A 13,393-nucleotide genomic window follows, 5' to 3' on the forward strand; every position below is an offset into this window, starting at 1 on the left:
AAAAGTCCCGTTAGACATAAGTTTAATTTTGAAGGATAAAAATTAAAATTAACCCATTTAAGAGGAAAATCATGCAATCTCTTTTAAAATTAATCGAAATACGTGTAAGTTGGATCGAACTTTATAATTATTATTATAGAAAAAAAATTGTAGGGTGGGGGTAGTTTGATGAGTGCGTACACATTAGACATACGCAACTTGAACTAATAGTGCTTTTCCAAAACATCACCTCAAATCTCATTCACAAAAAAAGAAAGAAATTTTATTTTAATAAAATAGAGGATATGTATGTAGAAAAAGAAAAATCTTGTTTCATTTTTAACCCTTGCTGTTGATAGTGGAACTTTAGCCATATCCCATTATATACCCCCCACCCCTACCCTACCCCCTACCCCATCATCATCAAGATTCCTCTTCCACTTGCTTCATAAATATCTCTACAATTTACATATAAAAGCTTCCTTTAATCTCATTGTTTTCCTTCTTCTGTTCTGTTTCCTCCAAAACTCATTTCCTTAAAAAAAAAAAAAATTACAATTTTGAGTCTGTGTTTTGATTCTTGATTTCCTATTTCCTTAAAAAATTAAAATTTTGAGCTTAAAAGGGTGTCTATATTTTGTTCATTTTCATTAATGGTTTGATTCAAAATCCACAAATCTTCATTTCTTGATTTGGGGGTAAAAAAAAGATTGAATCTTTCCTTAAAAAATCAACAATTTGGGCCATAGATTTGATAAAAGGGGCAAAAGGGTGTCTATATTTTGTTCATTTTCATACATGGTTTGATTCAAAGTTAGTGAATTTCCATTTCTTGATTTGTGAGGTGAAAAAGGATTGAAATTTTCTTAGATTTCAGGCCATAATTTGATAAAGGGGCAAAAGGGTGTCTATATTTTGTTCATTTTCATACATGGTTTGATTCAAAGTTAGTGAATTTCCATTTCTTGATTTTGTGAGGTGAAAAAAGATTGAAATTTTCTTAGATTTCAGGCCATAATTTGATAAAAAGGGGCAAAAGGGTGTCTGAATTTTGTTCATTTTCATTAATAGTTTGATCAAAACTTGACAAATTCTTGATTTGTGGGGTCAAAAAAAAAAAGATTGAATTTTGTTTAAAATGGGTAATATGGGAAGTAGTGGTGTAAACGGGCGTCGCCGTAGCAGTAGCCGTAGAAGCCACCCACCCCCACCACCAGCACCACAACAACCACAACCTGAGATTAATGCAAACCGTTACGTTTTCGCAGCGGCGACACCTTATCCACCTCATCAATACCCTAATCCTAATGCACCACCACCACCACCGGGGTATTATCAATACCCCGGTGGTTATTACCCACCACACCCACCAGCTATGCCGGTGCCATTACCAGCTCCTTATGATCATCATCACAGGTACGGGTAGGGGTGTTAAATGAGCGGGTTGGGCTGAATTTAGGCAGGTTAAAATGAGCTGACGCTTAATTGACCCGCCCAAAAGTTACTTGGGCTGTATTTAGGTAGGTCAAAATGAGCCGACGCTTAATTGACCCGCCTAAAAGTTACTTGGGCTGAGATGGGCTATAGACTGTGTTATAACCCAACCAGCTCAATTCTTACTAAGTAGGCGTTTGGCTATGAAAACCAAATATTTTTCACTTTATTTGAAATTTTGAAGCTGGAGTTGTGTTTGGTTATAGTTTTTGCAAAGAATATTTGTTTGTTTGAATGTACTGAAAGTGAAAACAGGTTATTGGGTGTTTTTCAAATTCGTATTTGGAATTTTCGTGGCCAAACATTGATTTTCAAATAAAGTGAAAACAATTTCAGGGAGAAAGTGAATGATTCTCATGGCCAAACAGGTCCAAAGTTTTAATTGCTTTTTTGTTCTGTTATAATTTTTTAGCTAATAAAACTATTTTTCCTTTATTATGGCTATATAATATATATATATATATATATATATATATATATATATATATATATATATATATATATATATATATATCAAATTGACCAATATAAAAGGTCTTTGTAAAATATTTTGACAAGATTTCTCATGGGTCAATTTGGGTTACATATCAGCCTAATTTTTGATGGGCTGAGCTAATAAATAGGCCGGTTATTATATGGACGTTATGTTTTCATGGGCTAATTTTGGGACGTCTAATCACAGGATGGACCCAGGTCATGCTAATTGGGTTAACGGGCGGTACTCGTATGGACCGATGATGCCAGCACCATATGTGGAGCATCAAAAAGCTGTTACAATAAGAAATGATGTTAATTTGAAAAAGGAGACTTTAAGGATTGAGCCTGATGAAGCTAATCCTGGCAAATATCTTGTTGCTTTCACTTTTGATGCCACAGTTCCTGGAAGGTAATGCTTTAAAAAATATTGTCCTTTTTTTTCCCCTTTTAACTGTATGCTTGTTTGGGAAATCTATGCTAATTGATGTTAGATGGTATCTGTGTCAGTTGAAGTGTATTCAAATCTGTCTAATATTATTAGTACTTGGTTGATAAAACTGAAAGTATTAATTCTATATATGGAACTTTCAGTTTGGTACCTTTCTCATGGTACTTGTTTATAAAAATGAAACTATTAATTTGATTGTTTCTTACATGGTCAGAGTTAAAGACTTTAACTTTACTTTGGTACTATATTAGTATTTGTGGAAAAAATAGTTAAAATAATGGTTTAGTTGATGTTATATGTTACTATTTGTTTGACTGTTTCAGTTAGAGTGTAGTAAAATATGTGTAGGTCTATTTTGGTCCTTCAAATCTGTTTGTGATCTGTGTTTTTAGTAGTGTTTTTTTGGTGGTATTCAAATATGTGTAGATCTAGATTTTAAGTCCATTCGTTTAGTTGGACCAAAGGTGTTCCACTTTAGCAAATTTAAGGGACTAAAGATGTTCAAGGTTATATTTGAAGGACCAAATAGACCTACTCCCATAGGTATGGGACAATTTTGGCTAAAAATTCTGGTATTAGTACTTGTTCATTATGTTGAAGTTAATTCTATGAATGGGAGTTTCAATTTGGTACCTTTCCTTGAATTCTTTAATTTGATTGTTCCTTGCAGGGTCAGAGTTAAAGACTTTAACTTGACTTTGGTACTATGTTAGTATTGTGGAAAAAATATTTATATAATGGTTTAATTGGTACCTTTCCCTTTAATTCTTTAGTTTGATTGTTTCTTATAGGGTCAAAGTTAAAGACTTTAACTTGAACTTGGTTCTATTTTAGTGTTGTGGAAAAAATAGTTAAATAATGGTTTGGAAGTTAGTTTGATATATAAACCATGATATTAGTGTTTAAATTTGAATAGGTAAGTGAATTTAAGTTCTTGGAGTATTGTATAGGATAAAAATTCAATAGAATGGTGTCCAGTATCTTTCTCTTTTCCATTTTCCTGTCTTTTTAATTGTGAAAATTTATGCAAATTGATGTTATATGGGATCTGTGTCAGTTGAAGTGTATTTAAATATGTGTAGTGGTGTTAGTAATTGTTCATTAAATTAAATTTAATTCAATATATGGGAGTTTCAATTTGGTAGCTTTCCCTTGAGTTCTTTAATTTGATTGTTTCTTACAGGGTCAGAGTTGAAAGACTTTAACTTGACCTTGGGACTATGTTAGTCTTATGGAAAAAATAGTTAAATAATGATTTGAAAGTTAGTTTGACTTAAGAAATAAATTCATTATGTGGGAGTTTCAATTTGGTGCCTTTCCCTTGAGTTCTTTAATATGGTTTTTTCTTACAGGGTCAGATTTGAAAGATTTTTAACTTGACCTTGGTACTATGTTAGTTTGTGGAAAGAATAGTTAAATAATGGTTTGGAAGTTAGTTTGACATTTATGAAATAAATTCAATATGTGGGAGTTTTAATTTGGTACCTTTCCTTTGAATTCTTTAATTTGATTATTTCTTACAGGGTCAGAGTTAAAGTCTTATACTTGACTTTATTATTATGTTAGTATTTGTGGAAACAATAATGAAATAATGGGTTTTGGAAGTTTGCTTGGTATATAAAACATGATATTAAAGTTTAAATTTGAATAGGTAATTGAAATGAAGCTCATGAATTATGTAAAGTTGTATAGGATTAAATTTTCAATAGAATGGTGTCGAACATCTTGGGAAGTTCCAACTAGGGTGAGTGTCCGTTTAAAATTGGGACAGAAGGGTGAGGTATGCTAGATGTGTTTTTGACATCTTGGGAAGTTCCAACTAGGGTGAGTGTCCGTTTAAAATTGGGACAGAAGGGTGAGGTATGCTAGATTTGTTTTTGTCCAAGAAAGTTTTGAACTTTTTAATCATTCAGTAATTTTGGGAACACATATAGACAATAAGAGGATTATTTATACCTGGTTTGCGGGGGTTTAATTAATACTCATGCACTCTCTGAGTCAATCTTTTGACAAACTCCCATATCATACCGCACATTGATACTTTGTTGAGAGAGAAATTGGAAACTTGATCAGCATTTTATTTTATCTCGGACATTAATGTAATTTTCTTTTTGTTGTTGCTAGTCCTACAATCTCTTTAACGACTTAGGATGAATAGTTAAATGTGTCTATTTTAAAAAAAACAATTAGATGAGAGAGTTCTGCCGCAAATCTTTGAGCATGACTCAGTACTACTTTGGGTCATTTGAATCTTGGGTCTAGTTAATAATTACTTGTGTACCTTCTAAAAAAATAAAAATAAATTACTTGTGTACGATAATTTGAAGTTGTCTCTTGGTAAGAACTGATGTTCAAACTCCCTTGGTGAGTAGTAATCAGTAATTTTGATCTTCTAATCCATCTATATATCATTATTGATGTGTCACTGTATTCTGGTCTATTATGAATTTTTGCTTTCTCTTTTGATGAAAACAATGGGAGATGGTAAAGAACCATTTTGTCTGCATATCGTGCATCATTGTGTAGTGGCAGCAGACATCAAAGAGGCAGTTGATATCTGCAGTGTGCTCCTTACAGCTATCCCCTAGTTTTTAGGAAGGAAATGATCCATGGAAGCTCATGTTGAGATACATATTTAGAAGAAAAAACATAGAACCTGGTTAGGGTAGATGATTATAAATAGTTGATAAGCATTATGTGCTGCTAAGCACTTTTAAGTAATCTGTACTACTTTAAGCCAAACATATAGATAAACCATCTTTCTACACAGTTCACTTTGACATAAGAGTTTGCAAATAAACATCAATCAACAATTGCAAGTCAGTGTACTTCATGTACAAAACGATGTATCAATTCATCCAGTTAAAGCCCAACCAACCTCAAAATGTTTGTTATTAACCAATAGGTGGTATAGTTCTATGTTTGGCATAACAGTTGGTAACCTTTGGATATCTGATCGAGTCATCATTTGGAAAATTGATCCGCACCTCCATTTGACATGCAAAAGGGGAGACAAAACAACTATCCTACAGGATCAATAGGATACTTGATGGTACACCTCTTTGTTCAAGATTCTTTAACCCCATACTCCTTCATAACCCACACATCTGCATGAATTTTTCGATTATTACAGAACACAAGAAGAGCACTTCCCAACACTCAAAAGGCGTAGGATAAAATCAAAATATGCTTCTCCACAGAAGGGTTCTCCATTTTTCCCATTTCTCCTCAGGGTAGTACAATAATAATTTTGCCACCCGTACTTGTTTGTTACTAAAAATTGTAGTTGCTTGTCATTGCTTTGCGATAAATTGTTAGACTCTTCAAGTGACAAGTAAGTGCTTTCAACGTGAGCTAATCAAAATTATTTCTTTCTTTTTTCTCTTGCAGCATGGCTGTTATTTTCTTCGCAAAAGAAGGTGAAGATTGTTGCTTGACTCCTATGAAGGAAAGCTTGCTCCCACCAGTAACTTTCGAGTTTCAAAAAGGTTTAGCTCAGAAGTTTAGGCAACCGTCCGGAACCGGCATTGATCTTTCAATGTTTGAAGAGGCAGAATTGCTCAAAGATGGTGAGGCAGATGTGTATCCACTTGCGGTCAAGGCGGAGGCGTCATTAGTAGATAGCCAAAGTGGATCGGAGGACGGGAGTGCTGCGTCAGTAGTGTCCACTAATTCACAGATTACTCAAGCGGTTTTCGAGAAGGACAAAGGCGAGTACCATGTTAGGGTGGTGAAGCAGATCCTCTTTGTCAATGGCATGAGGTATGAGTTGCAAGAGATTTTTGGGATTGGTAATTCAGTTGAAAGCGACTTTGATGGAAATGATCCTGGGAAAGAATGTGTCATATGCCTCTCTGAACCTCGGGATACTACTGTACTTCCATGTCGGCACATGGTATGATTCTACCCTTTGTTAACAATTTATGTTGAGTGTCGGTCTTTATATGTTCACAAACATCTGCAATACCATGATTAATATATGGTATAGTTTCTGCAGCATGCAGTTAAACAGTTTTGCTAATAGAATCTGAAAACAAAATCCTCCTGACACCTAGGGTGTGTTTGGTATGAAGGAAACTGTTCTCCTGAAAAATATTTCTGGAAAATAAGCGGGTTTCTTACTTATTTTCTGGTCTTTGGTAAATAAGCAGAAAATATTATTCCAAAACATTTGTATATAATCTAGGGCAAACACCACTGGGATTGGCATGGGGGCCTACGGGTGGGGTGGGGTGTGTTGGAGGTGGGTATTAGATTATAACTAGTGTGAAATGCCATATATGAAACTTGTTTTCCCTACTACTAGGGAAGTCATTTTTCTCATTTTTAAGGAACTCGTTTTCCTTGAAAAATGTTTTCCAACAAAACATGAGAAAATATGTTTCCACCATACCAAACACACCCCTAATGTCCACTGTTTATCCTCTTGGTTGCTTCTTGACATCTCTTAATCCCACCTCTTCCCTTCTCTCGCCGCTGAGTGATTTAAGATGTCAGTTGAAAGATATTGTGTAGCAGATGTCTTTTTCTTAAGCTTCATTTTCCCTCGATTTATCCTTCAGTCATTTAGGGGTCGTTTGGTGCATGGTATAAGCTGGGATATCCCAGCACTAATTTTTTGTACCATGTTTGGTAGAAGGTATAAATTTATCCCAGGATAAATTAGGATACATTTATACCTTCTACCAAACAGAGTATAAAATGAAACACAATCTTAAGGATGGGATATCCCACCTTATCCCACTAACTTTGGGATTATTTTATCCCATCTCTCGGATGGGATAAATTAGTCCCGGGATTATAATCCCAGATAATTTAGTCCAGTACCAAACGACCCCTTATTGATTGAACAAGCGATATATAAGATAGATACCTGTGAGTACTAGGTTATTCTAATTTACAAAGTTAATAGTTTATTGTAGATCACATGATTGAGTATCTTTCTTGATGCAGTGTATGTGTAGCGGATGCGCAAAGGTTTTGAGGTTCCAGACGAATCGCTGTCCTATTTGTCGACAGCCAGTTGAGCGCCTTTTGGAGATCAAGGTCAGCGAAGATGCAGCCGAAGAGTAAAAATAGGAAAGAGTTGCCAGAATCACTCTTGTATAAATATCTTTATTTTCTTACTTCTTAACCTTTTGGTTTCGTCCATTGCTCCCAGATTAGAATAATCCAGCAGCAGCAAGTCTCTCTTAATCCTACGATTGGATCAAGACTTGCTGTTGAGTTGAGCCATTTTTTTTTAACATTTTTGTTTTTATTTGCGAGTGCTTTCGAATTCCCCTGCATTTTCTTAAAGAGTTGTTAGCTATACCTAGTAAATATACTGTTTTGCTTGGTCAATCCCTTAATCTATATTTGGCTTTCTATTTTATTCTCAAACTTGGATAAATCTCTTGTAGCAAATAACCACCAAATCTGTGAGTTATTTTTCAGAATTGGCGTATTGACTAACATATGCAAAAATGTGCTCGATTTGCTTTATTTATCCAGTTCAATAAAGTTTTTAGTATGTTTGTAGAGTAGTTAGCAATTTGAGGAACAACTGGTCTCTACTTGTTCTTATTTTGTAGAATGCTTAGAAGTGTTATTTTGGTGTGTTCTTTTATCAGTCGATTGTCATGTCCCATAAAACAGAAAGAAAAAAGAAGGATTTTTTTCTCTGCATGATGTTCTTGATGCCAAGTTTACCTTCGTTGTATGTATGTGCATGCTTTGCTCAAATAGTCCATTGAAGGACCATTGTTTGAAGAAAAGCTGAAAATTAAAAAGTATTTAATGTTTAGCTGCTTCAGAATGTATTAAAGTGAAAATCAGAGTTTGAACCTTTAGTCTGGGATACTATTTTGGAATTTGTTTTCTTCCAGAATATACCGTCAGACCTGCAACAGTCATTTTCTATAATAATATTTTTCTATAACAGTCATGTTTTCTGTAGAAACAATCGTTATGTTATATTATATGCTCTCTATAACATCAGTTTGTATAGTATTCAAAAAATGTCCAGACAACAAAATCGTGATAGAGAGGTTTGACTGTAACAATTTACATAAGGCAATAACTTCAAGAATTACACCTAATAACCTTGAAGATGCGTGGTCTTGAGCTTTTCACCCTTGTTTGTTTTATGGCCGAACCTTTAAGGTGAAAAGTCAAAAGTATAGCCCATGAGATAAAATTGTTAAATTTGACATTTTGTCGATAAGTCAAGCAGGGTCAAAAGGTCAAGACCATCTAACTCTAGGGCCATTCTTGTAAATCACTTACAAATAACTATAGCAAATTAGATCAACCTGAAGGTAGGTGTGTGCAAAAATCGGTTTAATCGATAAACAGATTCGACAAAATGTTAATAGTCAGTATTGGGTTAATGGGCTTTAACCGATTTTGTATTTTTTTTTTATTGGACTATCGGTTCAGTTTTCGATTTTTAGGTTTTAGTTAATGGTTAAACTGATAACTTATCTCAACAAAAAAAAAAAACTGATAACATAATAAGATAAATTAAAATTACCTTCTTATCCCTAATTATATAATAATGGCTTTAGATTTTAGTGTTGAATCTGTACCTGGGAATGTCTTACTTCAGTCAGTGTAACAAAGCATTGCAATGGTGCTTCTGTTTACTTTTCCATTTTGAAGTTGCTGGTTTGGTGCTGCTGTTTTCTTTATGAAGTCGCTAGCTTGTTCTATTTTTCCTTCTGGAACAAATATTTTTCTTTGCTAATAGTGTTGTTCATGATCTAAGAAATAACTGAAAAACTAATTTGAAATGGTATATGATGTCACGACCCAAGCTAGATGGGCCATGACGGGCAGCCGACCTTACCTGCCGAGCACCACTAAACATACATACCTCTCATGGTAGTATCTGAGTGGGCCATAATGCTAATTCATAGACATTATAAGCTGTATGGGACACAAGCTCAAGGATATTATACATCGTCAAGCTGAAACCAACTATACAAGCTGGACCAGACTGTCACATACATCTAACTGTACATACTGTCTACAAGCCTCTACTGGAGTATATGACATAACGTGGCCGGGACAGGGCCCGCCATACCCATGCAATGCATATGCAACCATGCTGACCCACAGAGCAACTCCGGAGCAAGTGGAGTGCCACAACACTGTCTGCTGGGATGATACCCTACTGAAAGAGCCGTCAACCAGTATATCAAGACCTGCGGGCATGAAACGTAGCGCCTCCAGAAAGGGATGTCAGTACGAACAATGTACTGAGTATGTCCATGAGCTACGAAACAAAATCAAATCATATATATATATATATATATATATATATATATATATATATATATATATATATAAAACCACAAATTTATCAAGACACCGATAATCATGCTGAATTCCCCCGCCGCCGCCCTATGCATTTCTTGGGGCTTTCGGGTATGCCAGGAGCACCTCAGTATACGATAAGGCATGAAAAACAACATAATATAGAGACATGAGAGTAACATGAAACATGAGAGAAAATTAACCTGTACATCTGAACTGCTTCTGAGGACTAATGATATGCATAAATACTGTGCATCTGAACTGCCTCTGAGGGATAATAATATGCGTAAATACTGTGTATGCAGGCACGAGGTCATACATACATATATATATATATGTATGCGTATATAACGCCTGTCAAGCCTTTGTGGGCATCCTCTTATATATAGTGTATCGCGTCTACAACGTCGTAGGCCTCTGCGGGCAATTTCATGTATATAGTATATCGCATCTATGGGTTGTAGGTCTCTGTGGGCAATCTCATGTATATAGTGTATCTTTATATATGCATGTATGCAACCTATCTATGGGATACTCAGCTCATCAGTCTCTATACGATTCGTGAACTTGTGACTTATGAACTTTTTTTATAAATCGACACTTTTTCGGAATAGGGAATCAACAGAGAACATCTAAATATTAAGAGTGCAATCACTATGTATGGATACCACGATTTTGTGTCACTTTCAAAGATCATGCCAAAAGAAAGAAAGGTAAGCCCTACATACTTGTATGATCTCCTCTTCAGTCTATAATTAAGCTCGCAGAATCTCCTCGTGTCTACAACAAGAGAGATGATATTGTCGTCAACAAACAGTGTCGCAACTATCATACTTTGCTAATCTTATAACCTACGGAAAATCGGGCAGCATCTCCCCTGTTTATACTACATCCCAAAGGACACTAAGGATCATCAACAGCCCAACAATAACAACAACAATCAGTAATAGCAAGAACTACGATATAATTCAATAAAAACCTCTTCGATTACTTTAAGAATCATATCGAGCGGCAAGCTCATTGTAACACCCCATATCTTGGAACTAATTTTAGACTCATATCATTAGAGTTTTAGTGGAAAAACTGAAGGTTTGAAAGTTTTGCGAAAATGGTTGATCGGCCTACTTCGGGCAGCGATAACTCCTTGATTAGTTGGGAATTTGGGAAAGTACCCTTAATGAAAGTTGTAGTATGTATAAATACCTTTCTAACGATATAAGGACCAGGCCAATCAGAGATCGGAGCAAGGAGATATGATCGTATCAATATGGCTAATAGTAAGGCACTTAAAATTCTATAGAATCGGCTAAGTCTTCGATACGTCTTCCTTCCAGTCAAATTTGGTGAAAATCCGTTGGGAATTTGAGGAAACGTAAAACATGAAAGTTGTAGACCTTTGAAATAGATTTCCAACGGTATATTGTGGAGCCCAAAAAAAGCTCTGTACAAGAAGTTATGTCCATTTTACCGAATACTATGCAGAACCGACACCCGTCGCTTCTCGGGGCGCGTGAGGGCGCGTGGGAGAGCTCGCGATGGCCCCGCTTCGCGGAACGATCGCGAAACTCTGAGGTTTTAGCCTCAGACTATTGCGCGATGCACCCGCATCGCAGAAACATCGCGAAACAGATCGATTTCGGGTTAATAGTTGGGATTTCGCGTTTTAAGTTACATTTAACCTTGGGGTTTATTTTCCTAACACCCCTAGTCACGAAAAATCACCCTAAAGTCAGAGGGAACAAGTCCCAAGCCTCAAGAACCCTCCAAGGTAAGTTTTATCATGATTCTAGGTTGAATTCAAGTCCCTAATCTCTTTCTAACTTGAGTAAACCCTTCTAATCAATAGAGTTGTGAGTGGAACATTATTGTTGGGCGTGGAAACCCTAGAACTTGAATTCAAGAGGATTGAACGTCAAAAAGGTAATGTTTCTACACTCCAATCATTCATAATAGTGAATTGATGAGTTCTTGGGAGAATAGTAAATGGGTTTAGTAAAGAGAATTACACGAACTATAGTAGGGTTTTGAATTGTTGACTTGAGATTGTTATAATGATATGCGTGATGGAGAATGATGTTAATTACATCTAATTGAGATTGTAGAATCACCTAGAAGTAATAGAATGGGAATTGGGTGAAGAAACACCATTAATGAAGATTGTAAAGCTTTATGCCCACTAAGTGTTTGATAAAATTCTTAGATCACCAAAGCATGAATATTATTGCTAATATAGAATCCCTTTGGCTTGTATTGATATAGATCAAAGTTGAAAGGGTGACGAACATTGTATTACGCTCAAAGGCTGGAATTAAGGTATGTGAGGCTAACTATCTACGTTAGGGAATATTCATGATTCTCCCTACGCCTCATTCTTCATACTTGTCAGCAATTTGACTCAGAATATAGTTTAGCCCTAGTTTCATGATATGATATAGAACTGTTATCTTCTAGGGTTGCAGTTACAGAATTCGTTCATGGTTGTCACTTTGAACATCATGAACTCAACACGTAATCTTTATAGACTTATGCATTGTTATCACATGAGTCTCAGTCAGTGTGTAACCCGTTATTTGCATGAGTCCCATAATCAGAAACAGTTATCATGCTATCAGCTATAGCCAGTCTCAGTCTTGTAAATTGTTAATGTTGAACACTTGTATCTGTATTTTTAGGCCCTAGGCCACAGTTTATGCATACGTATTGCTTGGGCCTGAGGCCACAGTTTTTGTGCACATTATTTGGGCCCTAGGCCACAGTTTTATTTACAGTTTTACAGGTGATTCTTCATCCAGAACAGGGAGTACTTCAACTTCTTGCTTTCCTATTTAGTTCAGTTTCAGTTTCAGTTCCAGTATTTTATTGCTTCAGTTGCTTTACATACCAGTACAATTCAAATGTGCTGATGTCCCTTTTTATTGCTTAGGGGCCTGCATCTCGCGATGCAGGCAATGATACACAGGTTGACGACTCAGCTATTTAGGAGCACATATCAGCTACTGGTGAGCCCCAATTTCCTTTGGGGCGTTGTCAGCTATCCAGTCATTTCAGTTTATAGATAACTTTATTATTCAGTGCTCTTAGAGGCTTCATAGACACAGTTCAGACAGTCAGATATTTATTATGTTAGCCTTGATGGCAGTTGTTCAGTCGTTTTGGTTTAGCCATGTTGGCTACTGTCACACCCTAATCTTGATAGGGCATGATGGGCACCCGACTCTCTTCAGAGTCGAGCGAACCCTTAAACATTCGCTTTACCAAAACCTGTCATTTCAAAAACTTTTAAAACGTGGAACTTTTCCAAATAGAGGTCATTATCTTTATACAGATTATGAAAAACTTTCAATCAATTACGTACTTTAAACCAACTGAAATCATTTAAAAATACATACTCTTTCCAACATCTACAAATGATTCGCGCTTCCCGACGCCCTATCCACAGGACACTGTCTGCAAAGTCTCTAACATATACAAAATGCCATAACAAAAGTACTTGACTCGGCAATACTCCGAACTGAGATGGAGCTCGCCAATCCCGCTGGAACACCTTTAGCAAAGTCTTCTACTCATCTGGGTGTACCTGCGTGGCATGAAACGCAGCCCCCGAAGAAAGGGGGTCAGTACGGAATATGTAAAGCGGTAACAAATCGTAACCATAGCTTAATTTAGGAGAGAAGAAATCACAATCAAACTCAATAC

General features: G+C 35.9%; 1 protein-coding gene across 1 annotated transcript; it reads left to right on the forward strand.

Moving 5' to 3' along the window:
• The first annotated feature begins 420 nt into the window (after nt 1–420).
• LOC132630067 (probable E3 ubiquitin-protein ligase LOG2) lies at nt 421–7,741 on the forward strand. Its single transcript, XM_060345586.1, has 4 exons — nt 421–1,395; nt 2,156–2,359; nt 5,789–6,293; nt 7,352–7,741. The coding sequence occupies exons 1-4, from the start codon at nt 1,118–1,120 to the stop codon at nt 7,469–7,471; spliced, it is 1,107 nt and encodes a 368-aa protein (XP_060201569.1). The 5' UTR covers nt 421–1,117; the 3' UTR covers nt 7,472–7,741.
• The last annotated feature ends 5,652 nt before the right edge of the window (nt 7,742–13,393 follow it).

The sequence above is a fragment of the Lycium barbarum genome, chromosome 3 (assembly GCF_019175385.1).
Source record: "Lycium barbarum isolate Lr01 chromosome 3, ASM1917538v2, whole genome shotgun sequence".
NCBI classification, from domain to species: domain Eukaryota; kingdom Viridiplantae; phylum Streptophyta; class Magnoliopsida; order Solanales; family Solanaceae; genus Lycium; species Lycium barbarum.

Coding starts and splice junctions, on each gene's coding strand:
- LOC132630067 (XM_060345586.1), top strand. CDS start 1,118: ATGGGTAATATGGGAAGTAGTGGTGTAAACGGGCGTCGCCGTAGCAGT. Junction 2,360..5,788: donor GATGCCACAGTTCCTGGAAG/GTAATGCTTTAA, acceptor TTTCTCTTGCAG/CATGGCTGTTATTTTCTTCG. Junction 6,294..7,351: donor TACTTCCATGTCGGCACATG/GTATGATTCTAC, acceptor TTCTTGATGCAG/TGTATGTGTAGCGGATGCGC.